The 15,962-nt window shown below is 43.3% G+C and overlaps 1 protein-coding gene across 10 annotated transcripts in view; it reads right to left on the bottom strand.

The window, feature by feature from the left end:
• Positions 1 to 921: 921 nt before the first annotated feature.
• Positions 922 to 15,962, bottom strand: part of LOC133473810 (tumor protein D54-like) — a 78,625-nt gene continuing 63,584 nt past the window's right edge. For 2 of the 10 annotated variants that reach the window (XR_009787247.1, XR_009787246.1), the window contains 3 exons: positions 12,331 to 12,485; positions 2,517 to 2,565; positions 922 to 2,031 (listed from right to left, as the gene is read on the bottom strand). Coding sequence is in view for 4 of the 10 variants with exons in the window: in XM_061765359.1 (XP_061621343.1) it covers positions 1,960 to 2,031; positions 2,517 to 2,565; positions 12,331 to 12,375 (166 nt within the window). In the remaining 6 variants the exon portion in view is untranslated. Of the gene's footprint in view, positions 2,032 to 2,516; positions 2,607 to 12,330; positions 12,486 to 15,962 lie in introns of all 10 variants that reach the window. The other 8 variants (XR_009787249.1, XM_061765359.1, XR_009787248.1 and 5 more) reach the window with 5 other exon arrangements.

The following is a 15,962-nucleotide window of genomic DNA, read 5'->3' as shown; positions in this document are numbered from 1 at the left end:
ATTACGCCTCAAGTGAACACGAACACCGCATTGCTTACGCTTGCCGAACAAGTGAACGAAATTGAAAAAAAATACCCGGACTCACCCCTCATTATTCTCAGGGACTTTATCAAAGCTAAACTCAACCACGAACTCCCTAAATACAAGCAGCACATCGACTGTCCTACCAGGGAAAATAATATTTTAAACCACTGCTACACTACGGTAAAAAACGCATACCGTGCTATACCTCGTGCAGCCCTGGGCTCGTCTGATCACTGTTTAATTCACTTAATACCGACATACAGGAAAGAACTTAAATGCGTGAAGCCTACAGTGAAAACAGTGAAAAAGTGACCGATGAAGCAAAGATGGAACTTCAAAGCTGTTTAGACTGCACAGACTGGAGTGTCTTTGAAAATTCAGCTGACAGCCTGGATGAATATACGGACACTGTCACATCCTATATCAGTTTCTGTGAAGATCTGTGTGTACCAACAAAATCATTTTGCATCTGCATCTTTTTGCACAATTGTCAAAAAAAAATAAAAAATAAAAAATTAAATGTACCGGCATTACCAGATAACTAGCAACCCTTTACTGCTCAGTGACTGTTTTTTTTGTCAATGTCTTTCTGTCTCCAAAGTGTTGTCGTACTAGAGCGGGTCCAACTACCGGGGACAAATTCCTTGTGTGCTTTTGGACATACTTGGCAAATAAAGATGATTCTGATTCTGATTCAACTATATAAAATAGCTACATTTTCATAGGTGAACATTCTAAACATATAAATGCATCACATGCAAAATAACAATTGATATGTTCATTAAATGCTGAAAAACCTGAACAAGCAAGCATTGTAATTTTTAAAAACATTCTGGAACGCCTTTATATTGCGTGTTGAAATTATTTTGTGTAGATGTGTATTAGACAAGCCATGTATTCATTTAAAGGAATGCTTTATTTATAACTCATACAAAACAAAACCAAAAGTCATTCACTATAATCTTTCCCATGTGATCCAATGTCACAACAATAATTGTCTTCATCCAAGTCCAGAATAAAGCTAAGATTGCACTCTTGACAACACACACAGCTAACGTGTGCCTTTTGCACATCTTTCCCGTCAAGTGTGTGGAGATAAAGCATCGCTGTGACAAAACTCATGGACAAGAAATGCAGCGTCACAGATTGAATACATTTGTCAATTTCAACCAAGGAAACAAAATGTGCGATACTGAAGATCTTACGAGTGCAATTTAATGTTGGTTTGACATTTTGTGGGATTTTAATGTTTATGGCCGCTTTTCACATTTGAAGTGTTTTATGTTGCCAATGAACTGAAAGCATGTGTAACAACTTAAGTCACAGTGTTGTTTGGAGAAAACTTTGAGCAGCTTCTTTCATTATTCACGTGCACATACATAGCAATTAGTGTGGAACAGAGTGTGTTTGTGTTTCTTTTTGAGACTTTCAATTAGAAATACGTAAATGCAAAATGGCCACCCGACCACGACTTAGGCTAGCAGCTAACTCTCCGTGCATTTATCAAACATGGACAAACATTGAAGCAAAAGTGTGAAATGAGCCCAGAAGGAAGCGTAGATGTCGACAAGTCACGTTGACACGTGTTTGTTTTAATCTTCCTTTCCTCCATGCAGAGAGCTTGTAAAACATGATGCAAAGCAGTGAAAAAGTGTTTATCATATAAAAGTATTCTTCGAAGAGCTCCGTGGCTGGGATACATCTGAGAGGAGACACGCACCAACCAGCCTAAGCACAACCCGCAAGTGTCTTGCATTCCGATGCGAGCATGCGTTCACACTGACAGGAATTAACAGGAAGTGGAGAGAAGCAAGGAAAGGTCAAAGGCCGTTGGCTGGATGGCAATGGAGCAGACGAGAGGGGCGAAACAGTTGTAGTTTTGGAGGAGGACTTCAGCAGCGTCGTTGCAAAGTGAGGCGGTGACAATGGAGTTGTTCAGAAAGGTGGGTTCTCCTGAGTGGGGGTGGTGGAATCGCCATGGCTCTCATCGCCTTGGGGGCCCACCACCTGCACATGAAAGGACGTAGCATGTCAAGATAAGCTGTGAACAACCCAGAAGGTTTTTGGAGAATGCAAACTTTTTTTGTTATTGTTATTTTTTGTTATTTGAATATTTTCAGCCTTGTGTCTACATAGACACCATTTTGTGAGCCCTAAAGAGGCATTTTTTTCACCCCCAAACAGGTCTCAAAATGGATAGATGCCTTAACGGCGTTACAAGTGTAGAAGATCAATACGCTCATTTTGTCAAAAGAGGTCAAGTCCCACCTCAAAATTCTTTGTCAGGACACTGAATTGATCACAACTAGACTGTGGTGGTTGTCCTAAAAGTTGTTGGGTGGGAACTCGACCACCTAACGATTGCCCTGCTAAGGACAAAAAAAAAAAAAAAAAAAAAAACGGCATGAATTTTTTTGCTGTTACTGGTAGACCACCATGGCTATGCTGGTGAACCAGCATGGGATGTTGGTGGACCCCACGACATTGCTCACCTTCAGGTTCCCCACTTTGTCCTCAAACGACTTGAAGGTGGTGGAGTTCCTATGAAACGAGAACTGCGTCAACATGAGCGCCAACTGCTGCTAGAATATTAAAATAAAATTTAAAAAAAGATTAGAGAATGTGTTTTTTTAATGCAATCTAACATTGTCAACTTCTAACATTGAAACTTGTTGCATTTTAACAAAGTGGGAAGGCTGACATTTTGAGACAAAAGTGAGTATTTGTGTTGGCAACGTGTTTGCTGCATGTGCCACATGTACAGTTCTACACACTAATTTAAGTGCTGCCTCTATGAATGAAAATGTATGTCTGTCTTTCTCTGCTCTTTGCCTGCTCGCCTCTGTCTTCAGATTCTGGGCTGCTTGAGAACAAAAAGCTGCCTACTAAGGCTGTCACTATTGAATCGTTTTAGAATCAACTATCTATCCTTCAACTGCATAAGTTGGTGTATGGAGTGTATGCGTTGTGCAGAATGTGTTGAAGTTGTAGCCTATATTGGTTTGGGAGGATAAAAGCGTAATTAATTTTGGAAAAGAATACGCCAGAAAGCGGACGCCTGCATTCACTTCCGGTTTAGTTCGACTTACATTTAACGTTACTATCTCAAACTATCATTGTCTTGTATAGGGCACCACGTCTATTTTTATATTTGTAAAATTTAGGTAACTTTCAGCATGAAGTTGAGGAGAAAGCCAAGAGACCAGAAGAGACCCAGGGGGCATGTCGAAGAGATGGGGTAAGTGGAGACCACATCCATCAACTTGGATTTAGTCTACAATTTGGCCCATAAGAATGGGTTTAAAAATCACATATTAATCTAAATTACTCCCACAGTGTACTCTCCCACGCTTAGGAAAGAAAGTTACAACTCTCGCGTAGGCACTAAACTAATGTTCTTGGCACAATCAGTTTTTACAGGTTGATATCAAACACAATGGCAGATTCAGAAGAAAAACTAATTCGGAAGGCAACCAGTAAAAACACAATCACACAGGCATCACAGTATACATTCCTGAAGGTTGGTTTTACCAACGTGGGATTCCTTCCATGTCATTTTAATGTCCACAGGCAGTGTCTCTACCCACCACTGGTTGGTCATGGATGTGTATGTGGGTACAATAATGTTTAAAATATGTAAACAGTATTTATACTTTACATATTTGAGACAAAGATGTATTTTGTAAAATGTTCCCCTGCGAAAGCTTCCTCCGGGAAGTAGTCTCTTAATCCTTATTATCTGTATACAGTGTTGCCACAGTTACTTCAAAAAAGTAACTTAGTTACTTTACTGATTACTTGATTTCAAAAGTAACTAAGTTAGATAAAAGTAACTTTTTAGTTACTTTCAGCAGCTGTCAAGTGGCAGGAATATCACTTATCCACATCCATCCATCCATCCATTTTCTGAGCCGCTTCTCCTCACTAGGGTCGCGGTCGTGCTGGAGCCTATCCCAGCTGTCATCGGGCAGGAGGCGGGGTACACCCTGAAGTGGTTGCCAGCCAATCGCAGGGCACATAGAAACAAACAACCATTCACACTCACAGTCATGCCTACAGGCAATTTAGAGTCTCCAATTAATGCATGTTTTTAGGATGTGGGAGGAAACCGGAGTGCCCGGAGAAAACCCATGCAGGCACGGGGAGAACATGCAAACTCCACACAGGTGGGGACGGGGATTGAACCCCACACCTCAGAACTGTGAGGCTGACGCTCTAACCAGTCGGCCACCGTGCCGCCCACTTATCCACAGTAAAAAGAAAAAGAAAAAAAAAAGCAGTAGCTTAACCGTACCCATTACTTGGTAAAGTACGCCACACAAGTTACAGAATGATGTCATCAACATGAAGCAATAACCTATATATTATTGTAGTTGAAGCCGCATTAAACCAGCAACTTAGTGCAGACTTGACATGCCAACACAATACAGTACGTTTCTAAACGTAAACAAGCACACCATTCTCAGGATTAGACTTTACACCGATTTTATCGGCCTAATAAGTATCGGCCGATAATTAGCATTTTATGCTGATCGGCTTTAATGTCATAATTCGCCGATCCGCTCAATGACGTTCCGCAAAAGACATTGAGTCCGCGTCGCCATTGCGCTCAGTATATTTGAATCCAAAAGCTAGTTTACTTTTAGCCTTGTCGAGTGTCTTTTGACATAGTAATGTAAATATCTGACGGCCAATAAAGTGATTAAAAAAAACAAAAACGTCGGCGGGCATTACGTGTTGCCCGGATCGACTACAAGACAAATTTGCTCTTTCACGATTGCACTATGTCAGACTACTTCAATAAAATCTTGTATTCAGATACCGCCGCATCCCGTTTTTTACGATCATTGGGCTTTAGCTTGTCAACTCAAATGGGATACACTCGTTACCGTGGCGACGACAACAGGAGTGGATCGCGCCGACTGTATTATAAGGATAAAATGGGGAAAAACGTGTGTTGGTGGTCACCGGTGCTCAGGACAGGAGAGGACGTTCGTTTAAGGCTTGCTTGAGGTATGTTCACATACTTTTAATACGATACGGCTCGCAAGCAGGCAACAAAAACGTTATGTATCCTAGCAAGCTAGTGCTAGCGCTAACGGTTGTATAACTCCAATTCCAATGAAGTTGGGACATTGTGTTAAACATAAAAACAGAATACAATGATTTGCAAATCATGTTCAACCTATATTTAATTGAATACACTACAAAGACAAGATATTTAATGTTCAAACTGATTAACTTTATTGTTTTTAGCAAATAATCATTAAATTAGAATTTTATGGCTGCACATGTTCCAAAAAAGCTGGGACAGGGTCATGTTTACCACCTAAATTCAATAAACGTTTGGGAACTGAGGACACTAATTGTTGAAGCTTTGTAGGTGGAATTCTTTCCCATTCTTCCTTGACATACAGCTTCAAGAGTCCGTTGTCGTATTTTACGCTTCATAATGCGCCACACATCTTCAATGGGAGACAGGTCTGGACTGCAGGCAGGCCAGTCTAGTACCCGCACTCTTTTACTACGAAGCCACGCTGTTGTGGTGCAGAATGTGGTTTGGCATTGTCTTGCTAAGCATGGGCGTCCATGAAAAAGATGTTGCTTGGATGGCAGCATATGTTTCTCCAAAACCTGTATGTACCTTTCAGCATTAATGGTGCCTTCACAGATGTGTAAGTTACCCATGTCATTGGCACTAACACAGCCCCATACCATCACAGATGCTGGCTTTTGAACTTTGCATCCATAACAGTCCAGGTGGTTCTTTTCCTCTTTGGCCCGGAGGACTCTACGTCCACAATTTCCAAAAACAATTTGAAATGTGGACTCATCGGACCACAGAACACTTTACCACTTTTCATCAGTCCATCTTAGATGAGCTCGGGGCCAGAGAAGCCGGCGGTGTTTCTGGGTGTTGTTGATAAATGGTTTTTGCTTTGCATAGTAGAGTTTCAAGTTGCACTCACGGATGTAGCGCCGAACTGTATTTACTGACATTGGTTTTCTGAAGTGTTCCTCAGCCCATGTGGTGATATCCTTTACACATTGATGTCAGTATTTGAAGCAGTGGGATCGAAGGTCACGGGCATTCAATGTTGGTTTTCGGCCTTGCTTACATGCAGTGATTTCTCCAGATTCTCTGAACCTTTTGATGATATTATGGACCGTAGAAGATGATTTTCAGTCTTTTTTGCCACCTGCAGTCATAAAAATTCTAAGTTAATGATTATTTGCTAAAAAACAGAGTTTATCAGTTTGAACATTAATGCAGCCCTATGGGGGGCACAAGTCAGTGCAAACTGTAGGCCGGTCCCAAGCCCGGATAAATGCAGAGGGTTGCGTCAGGAAGGGCATCCGGCTTAAAACCTTGCCAAACAAATATGAGCGTTCATCCAAAGAATTCCATACCGGATCGGTCGTGGCCCGGGTTAACAACGTCCGCCACCGGCGCCGTCAACCTGCAGGGCGCTGTTGGAAATTCAGCTACTGTGGGTCGAAGTCGAAGTCAAAGAAGAAGAAGAAGAAGAGGTGGAAAGCGGGTTCTTCGGCAGAAAGAGAAGAGGAAAACACAGAGCCTAGAACTGAATGTGGGGACTTTGAATGTTGGGACTATGACAGGAAAATCTCGGGAGTTGGTTGACATGATGATTAGGAGAAAGGTTGATATATTGTGTGTCCAGGAGACCAGGTGGAAAGGCAGTAAGGCTAGAAGTTTAGGGGCAGGGTTTAAATTATTTTACCATGGTGTAGATGGGAAGAGAAATGGAGTCGGGGTTATTTTAAAAGAGTTGGCTAAGAATGTCTTGGAGGTGAAAAGAGTATCAGATCGAGTGATGAGGCTGAAATTTGAAATTGAGGGTGTTATGTGTAATGTGATTAGTGGCTATGCCCCACAGGTAGGATGTGACCTAGAGGTGAAAGAGAAATTCTGGAAGGAGCTAGATGATGTAGTTCTGAGCATCCCAGACAGAGAGAGAGTCGTAATTGGTGCAGATTGTAATGGACATGTTGGTGAAGGTAATAAGGGTGATGAAGAAGTGATGGGTAAGTACGGTATCCAGGAAAGGAACTTGGAGGGACAGATGGTGGTAGACTTTGCAACAAGGATGCAAATGGCTGTAGTGAACACTTTTTTCCAGAAGAGGCACGAACATAGGGTGACCTACAAGAGCGGAGGTAGAAGCACACAGGTGGATTACATCTTGTGCAGACGATGTAATCTGAAGGAGGTTACCAACTGTAAGGTAGTGGTAGGGGAGAGTGTGGCTAGACAGCATAGGATGGTGGTGTGTAAGATGACTCTGGTGGTGGGGAGGAAAATTAGGAAGACAAAGGCAGAGAAGAGAACCATGTGGTGGAAGCTGAGACAGGACGAGTGTTGTGCAGCTTTTCGGGAAGAGGTGAGACAGGCTCTCGGTGGACGGGAAGAGCTTCCAGAAGACTGGACCACTGCAGCCAAGGTGATCAGAGAAGCAGGCAGGAGAGTACTTGGTGTATCTTCTGGCAGGAAAGGAGAGAAGGAGACTTGGTGGTGGAACCTCACAGTACAGGAAATCATACAAGGAAAACGGTTAGCTAAGAAGAAGTGGGACACTGAGAGGACCGAGGAGAGGCGAAAGGAATACATTGAGATGCGACACAGGGCAAAGGTAGAGGTGGCAAAGGCAAAACAAGAGGCATATGATGACATGTATGGCAGGTTGGACACTAAAGAAGGAGAAAAGGATCTATACAGGCTGGCCAGACAGAGGGATAGAGATGGGAAGGATGTGCAGCAGGTTAGGGTGATTAAGGATAGAGATGGAAATATGTTGACTGGTGCCAGCAGTGTGCTAGATAGATGGAAAGAATACTTCGAGGAGTTGATGAATGAGGAAAATGATAGAGAAGGGAGAGTAGAAGAGGCAAGTGTGGTGACCAGGAAGTGGCAATGATTAGTAAGGGGGAAGTTAGAAAGGCATTAAAGAGAATGAAAAATGGAAAGGCAGTTGGTCCTGATGACATTCCTGTGGAGGTATGGAAGCATCTAGGAGAGGTGGCTGTGGAGTTTTTGACCAGCTTGTTCAATAGAATTCTAGTGCGTGAGAAGATGCCTGAGGAATGGAGGAAAAGTGTACTGGTGCCCATTTTTAAGAACAAAGGTGATGTGCAGAGCTGTGGCAACTATAGAGGAATAAAGTTGATGAGCCACACAATGAAGTTATGGGAAAGAGTAGTGGAGGCTAGACTCAGGACAGAAGTGAGTATTTGCGAGCAACAGTATGGTTTCATGCCTAGAAAGAGTACCACAGATGCATTATTTGCCTTGAGGATGTTGATGGAAAAGTACATAGAAGGTCAGAAGGAGCTACATTGTGTCTTTGTAGATCTAGAGAAAGCCTATGACGGAGTACCCAGAGAGGAACTGTGGTACTGCATGCGGAAGTCTGGAGTGGCAGAGAAGTATGTTAGAATAATACAGGACATGTACGAGGGCAGCAGAACAGCGGTGAGGTGTGCTGTCGGTGTGACAGAAGAATTTAAGGTGGACGTGGGACTGCATCAGGGATCAGCCCTGAGCCCCTTCCTTTTTGCAGTGGTGATGGATAGGCTGACAGATGAGGTTAGACTGGAATCCCCGTGGACCATGATGTTTGCAGAAGACATTGTGATCTGCAGTGAAAGCAGGGAGCAGCTGGAGGAACAGTTAGAAAGATGGAGGCATGCACTGGAAAGAAGAGGAATGAAGATTAGCCGAAGTAAAACAGAATATATGTGCATGAATGAGAGGGGTGGTGGGGGAAGAATGAGGCTACAGGGAGAAGAGATGGCAAGGGTAGAGGACTTTAAATACTTGGGGTCAACCGTCCAGAGCAATGGTGAGTGTGGTCAGGAAGTGAAGAAACGGGTCCAAGCAGGTTGGAACGGGTGGAGGAAGGTGTCAGGTGTGTTATGTGACAGAAGAGTCTCTGCTAGGATGAAGGGCAAAGTTATTAAAACAGTGGTGAGGCCAGCCATGATGTATGGATTAGAGACAGTGGCACTGAAGAGAAAACAGGAAGCAGAGCTGGAGGTGGCGGAAATGAAGATGTTGAGGTTCGCTCTCGGAGTGACCAGGTTGGATAAAATTAGAAATGAGCTCATCAGAGGGACAGCCAAGGTTCGATGTTTTGGAGACAAAGTTAGAGAGAGCAGACTTCAATGGTTTGGACATGTCCAGAGGAGAGAGAGTGAGTATATTGGTAGAAGGATGATGAGGATGGAGCTGCCAGGCAAGAGAGCTAGAGGAAGACCAAAGAGAAGGTTGATGGATGTCGTGAGGGAAGACATGATGGCAGTTGTGTTCGAGAGGAGGATGCAGGAGATAGGCTCTCATGGAAAAGGATGACGCGCTGTGGCGACCCCTAACGGGACAAGCCGAAAGGAAAAGAAGAAGATCAGTTTGAACATGAAATATCTTGTCTTTGTACTGTATTCAATTAAATATAAGTTGAACATGATTTGCAAATCATTGTATTTAGTTTTTATTTGTGTTTAACACAACGTCCCAACTTTATTGGAATTGGGGTTGTACGTAAACATGCCGCCTTTCTGTCGAATCATGCTGTAAAGTTTCGGTGTGGGTGAAGTCATTTAATTACAATAAAGTAATTTAATTACAGGAAGTTAGCACGGCGGCACGGTGCATGACTGGTTAGAGCGTCAGCCTCACAGTTCTGAGGACCCGGGTTCAATCCCCGGCCCCGCCTGTGTGGAGTTTGCATGTTCTCCCTGTGCCGGCGTGGGTTTTCTCCGGGCACTCCGGTTTCCTCCCACATCCCAAAAACATGCATTAATTGGAGACTCTAAATTGCCCGTAGGTGTGACTGTGAGTGCGAATGGTTGTTTGTTTGTATGTGCCCTGCGATTGGCTGGCAACCAGTTCAGGGTGTACCCTGCCTCCTGCCCGATGACAGCTGGGATAGGCGCCAGCACGCCCGCGACCCTAGTGAGGAGAAGATGGATGGATGGAAGTTAGCACCCATTATTTCTGTCACGTTGTAATGTTGGTTTGACCAGACTGATTAGAATACACGATCTGACTAGAGCAGTGATTTCCAACCTTTATAGAGCCAAGGAACATTTTACAAGTGAAAAATCTCACGGCACACCAACAAACAAAAATGTCACAAAAAGTGGATACATTAATTACTGTATGTACTTCCTGCCATCTAATAGAAGACCATTCATTTGTTCTCTGTCACTATGCCTCACTGGCATAAATTTTTTTGGAGCAATTAAGTACACAAGTATATAGAGTAAATGAACAGTTCATTTAAATAGACGCATTGCTCCATCTTGTGATCTCCATCGGTGATAGTTTTTTTAAACTCTCTGATCGGCCCCAAAAATCCTGATCGTGTAAAGCTTATTCAGTACACTGCCGATAGTTGTCTATCACAGCAACTGTGTGCGTGCCTTTGTGCGTGCGTGTAAACGTGAAAGTGAGTGACACACACACACACACACACACACACAAAAAGCACGGTGAAAAGCACCGTGGTCTTGATTATTTGGAAATGGAGGAGGTTTCGACCAAGCTGAGTAACCGGGGAATAAGGGCCTTGGTCAGAGGTGAACGAGAACCCTATGGTCACTGAGGCAGAGCTCCAGTGTTCCCTTGCGGAGATAGGAGAATCATCCATCAACCATTGCTAATGCACTCCACCAATCAGGCCTTTATGGAAGAGTGGCCAGACGGAAGCCACTTCTCACTAAAAGGCACATGGCAACCCACTTGGAGTTTGCCAAAAGGCACCTTAAGGATTATCAGACCTGCAGAAACATAATTCATCAATACTCATCAACTGGGCGACTAGTGCGCATAGAGGGTAAGATGACAGCTGCCAAAAATAGAGAAATTCTTCAAGAGAACTTGCTCCAGAGTGCTCTGGAGCTCAGACGAGGCCGTTGATTCACCTTCCAACACGACAATGACTGAAAGCACACAGCCAAGATAACAAAGGAGTGGCTTCAGGAGCAGCCCTTGAATCCAATCAAACATCTCAAGAATGACCTAAAAATGGCTGTCCACCGACGCTGCCCATCCAACCTGATTGACCTTGAGAGGATCTGCAGAGAAGAAAGGCAGAAAATGCCCCAAAATAGGTGTGCCAAGCTCATAGAGCAGGGGTGTCAAACTCATTTTTGTCACAGGCCACATCCCAGTTATGGTTCCACTTGGATGGCCGTTATGGCAAACCCATATGATTGCCTCATATTATTACATATACACAAATTAATGGATAATTACTTTTGAAATCAGAAGCCAGTAAAAACTGTTTGTTCAACTACAGTATGAATCCATTTTATTTTAAAAGGGGGGTTAGTAACAAAAAATGCTTGCAATATCTCAATATTTTTAAACGTGAAGCCAATTTGCAATTTTGGTATTTTAGCAAGCAACACAAAGTCGATGCACACTCTCGCGGGCCACATTAAATGACGTGGCGGGCCGGATCTGGCCCTCGGGCCACCAGTTTGACACCTGTGTCATAGAGGCATACCCAGGAAGACTTGAGGCTGTAATTTCTGCCAAAGGTGCTTCAACAAGGGTGTGAATACTTATGTACCTATTATGTTTAAATGTTTACATTTTCAATAAATTTGCACAATTGTCTGAAAATATGTTTTTACTTGGTCATTATGGGATATTTTATGTAGATTTTTAAAAAGCTATACTCAAATCAGCATTAAAATAAGTCTGTAACACCACAATGTGGAAAAAGCGAAGGGCTGTGAATACTTTCTGGTGGCACTGTAATTATCTCTGATAAGCAAAGATATATGAAACTGTTATTTCAAATGTCGACCATAATCTAATAAAACAGCTTGCAGTTTTTATGTTGACAGTGTTACTAATTAAAATTCCTTAGTTTAATTAAGTAGTTTTCTGCTTCTTTCGCTAATATCTTCGGTATTATAATAATTTAGTATATATTCTGTGTATATCAATGTTCTTATTCCATATAGTGGCAGATATATCGGTTATTGGCCAATATATCAGACATCATCTTTTTTTTAGCCCCCAATATCAGTATTGGCCCCAAAAGTCTCATGTCGGTCAGGCTCTAGTGCATGCTCTAGTGCATGCTATCACTATATCAAACAAAAAGCAGTTTGTCAGGGTCGTCAGCCACAGTTTTGTTTACTGAAATAGCTCCTGCTTCCCAAGTATGTAGAACATAGCAATAGTGACATTGTAGCATAGCAAAATTATGTTCTAACATTATCAACAACATTATTATAATTATTAAGAAGGCATGTGTGAGTGTGTTACATTACCTCATAGCTGGCATACTTATGGAGTGGCGAATGGAATAGTGGCTACTTTGTAGGCGTTAAAGAGGAGACAAAGAGGAGTGCACGTGTTACGATACAAAGCAGCCAGACATATGCACACACCCAAATGGCAGGTAGGAAGTAGCACACAGTCGTACCTAAAAGAATTGGAGAAAGGAAGCACTTTGTAGAACACACAGCAGCGTTAAGATATGCACAAAAATGAGTGTGAGGCTAAAACATTAGTTCACCACAGCAACAACAAGAGCAGATAAGGAAGATAGAGTTATCAAGAGTCATGATGAGCTATGATCCTCACTGTTTCCTACATACTTGTTTTAATTATACACTAAACACAATTGTTTTTAGTAGCATTAGTGTTATTAGTAGTACTACTGTTATATTAAAATTGTGGTTTTTTTTGGAGGGGCAATCATTTTGCCTGTGTGTGTCTAGAGTTTTACTCTTGCATTCTTTTTTATCAATTTTGCATCCTCTGGACACCTTTGTGGTTTAAAATCTACATGTAAAACACAACTGTGAAGTCCATCCATCCATCCATTTTCTGAGCCGCTTCTCCTCACTAAGATCGCGGGCGTGCTGGAGCCTATCCCAGCTGTCATCGGGCAGGAGGCGGGGTACACCCTGAATTGGTTGCCAGCCAATCGCAGGGCACATACAAACAAACAACCATTCGCACTCACAGTCACACCTACGGGCAATTTTAGAGTCTCCAATAAATGCATGTTTTTGGGATGTGGGAGGAAACCGGAGTGCCCGGAGAAAACCCACGCAGGCACGGGGAGAACATGCAAACTCCACACAGGCGGGGCTGGGGATTGAACCCGGGTCCTCAGAACTGTGAGGCTGACGCTTTAACCAGTTGGCCACCGTGCCGCCTAACTGTGAAGTCATCATACGTTAATATTCTTCTTTTTTTCATGAATAACGTAACTTCAGACTTTCTAGAACTACAAAATAGGCATTGGCCTGTATCATATTCTGTGTCTTTTGACAGTGTGATAATCGTGAGCAAAAATATCCTGGTTTCAGAGTTCTACAGTAATGCAATGCAGCGTTTATTGGAGGACATCAAATTTGAGCTTAATTTAGAGTAAAACGAGGAGTTGGAAGCGGCGCCTGCGTCACTTCCGGGTTATCCATCCATTTTCTGAGCCGCTTCTCCTCACTAGGGTCGCAGGCGTGCTGGAGCCTATCCCAGCTGTCATCGGGCAGGAGGCGGGGTACACCCTGAAGGGCACATAGAAACAAACAACCATTCGCACTCACAGTCATGCCTACGGGCAATTTAGAGTCTCCAATTAATGCATGTTTTTGGGATGTGGGAGGAAACCGCAGTGCCCGGAGAAAACCCATGCAGGAGAACATGCAAACTCCACACAGGCGGGGCCGGGGATTGAACCAGGGTCCTCAGAACTGTGAGGCTGACGCTCTAACCAGTCGGCGTTATAAATCAAGATCTTTGATAGATATGAGAGGCACCACGTCATAGTTTAACTTGAGGCGAAATGACGACAAACCTTTATAATCAGTCTCTTAACGGAAGGTGGCTACATTTTAGGTATTTTGAGTTCTAGACTTTATAGAGGTTTCGTTCCGAACCCAATCACACATATAATCAATGCAAGTGGTGAATTTTATTGAAAATGTTATAATAAAAAGGGCTTTCTACAGGATAAAACACAGACAAACACAAAACAAACAAGATATCTACGAACATTGGCAAAGGAAGGGATTTGTGACGTGAGATGAGCAGAATGGGCGTGTAGTGAATGCATATAGTTGAGGACTCTTGGGCTCGTTAATATAAACCCAAATATGCACTAATCTGTACTTTTAGTAGACCGCAATGTTGGACTGACGTCTCTGGTACACGTTTGAAGAAGGTGAGTCAGGCTCCCGAGTGTTCAGCCGGCCCGGTCCGCACTGGTAACAGGTGGATTCGACGGGAGGGAGGAATGAAAAAACTGGAGCAGCAGGAGGCAGGACGTCTCGTGTGACGTTCGGAGCGGGCGCGCTACGTCCGCTTCCGTTCTCTCAGACTGAGTTTGGGCCCCCAAGCAGGGTGGCTCGAAGCGCTTGCACGAAGCGGCAGTCGGGGATCGTCCGATGTGTCCTTCCACCTCGGGTGAAGTGGGCGTCCTGCCTGGCACGGTCGTCGGCGAGGTGGTTGGAGTGACCAAAAGGACCTCTGCACCAAGACTCCAAAAAACCTTTCCAACTTCTCCCAGCTCCGGCCCATTTTATGGCCAGAGCGGGTCAAACAGGAAGGTTTACCCCCACCCCCTCCTTTTCTACCACCTTCGAACACCGAGGGGCTGCACTGCCTTTTGGCGTTATTTTTCCATTCTAGGATTATTTTGTGGTTTAAAACCAGTGGAATAAAATATTAATTATTGGGTTTAAGATAACGATACCATTTTCCTCACCCTGCATTGGCCCACGCTCATCCTCTTTCATACCTGTAATAAATGTTTCAAATGTTTGTGGTGTGGAGAACATTACTATTTTCATGTGACATTTGTGGCGTGGGGTGAGACATTCCATCTGGTTCAGTTAACAACAGATTTGACGTTAGACATTCAAGTTCACAATACAATACAGTCACTAGTGGCGTTCATGTAAAGTTCTTAAAATATTGACTCCCAGTCGAGTCACAGACTGTCTTATGAACCCCTGTCTGTAGTGTCGTTCCGTTGCCCGTGGTTGTCGCTGTTGCCTGTTCCCACTCCCAACTAGCAGCTCTCAGCATGGTGGCTGCGGGTCCAATCCTGCGACTGCCGGGTAGTTAATTAACTTAGCGTTCGGGGGCGAACCCAGCATCCGTGGCTCTCCCTTTTGAAGTCACAGGCAGACGTGATTCACTTAGCGTCAGCATGGCAAAGCAAATGTCTGTGTCTTGTTGAAGATAGTGTATTGTGTTAATACGTTTAGAGTCTGCGTGTGACTCTGGAGTTACAGTCTACCTCGGCAGGGAGCGGCGGTAGTGCGAGGTTGGGTTTTTTATTGAAAATACATATTCACAGGACACAGAGGAAAAAGTAAGGGATCCCTTTGATTTAATAACTGGTAGACCCTCTTTTGGCAGCAATAACCTCAACCAAATGTTTCCTGTAGTTCCAGTTCAGACATGCACAACGATCAGGATGAATGTTGGACCATTCCTCTTTACAAAACTGTTTTAGTTTAGCAAGATACCTGGGATGTCTGGTGTGAAAAGCTCTCGAGGTCATGCCACAGCATCTCAATCGGGTTGAGGTTAGTTTATACACAGAGGATACGGAAAATATTCAGACCCCCTCAAATTTTTCATTCTTTGTTATATTGCAGCCATTTGCTAAAATCATTAAAATTATTTTTTTTCCTGATTAATGTACACACAGCACCCCTTATTGACAGAAAAAAAACGGAATTGTTGAAATTTTTGCAGATTTATTAAAAAAGAAAAACTTAAATATCACACAGCCATAAGTATTCAGACCCTTTGCTGTGACACTCATATATTTAACTCTGGTGCTGTCCATTTCTTCTAATCATCCTTCAGATGGTTCTAAACCTTCATTGGAGTCCAGTTGTGTTTGAGTATACTGATTGGACTTGATTAGGAAAGCCAC

This window comes from Phyllopteryx taeniolatus, unplaced genomic scaffold (genome assembly GCF_024500385.1).
Source record: "Phyllopteryx taeniolatus isolate TA_2022b unplaced genomic scaffold, UOR_Ptae_1.2 contig_48, whole genome shotgun sequence".
NCBI lineage: Eukaryota > Metazoa > Chordata > Actinopteri > Syngnathiformes > Syngnathidae > Phyllopteryx > Phyllopteryx taeniolatus.
This window is presented reverse-complemented; position numbering and strand designations above follow the sequence as displayed.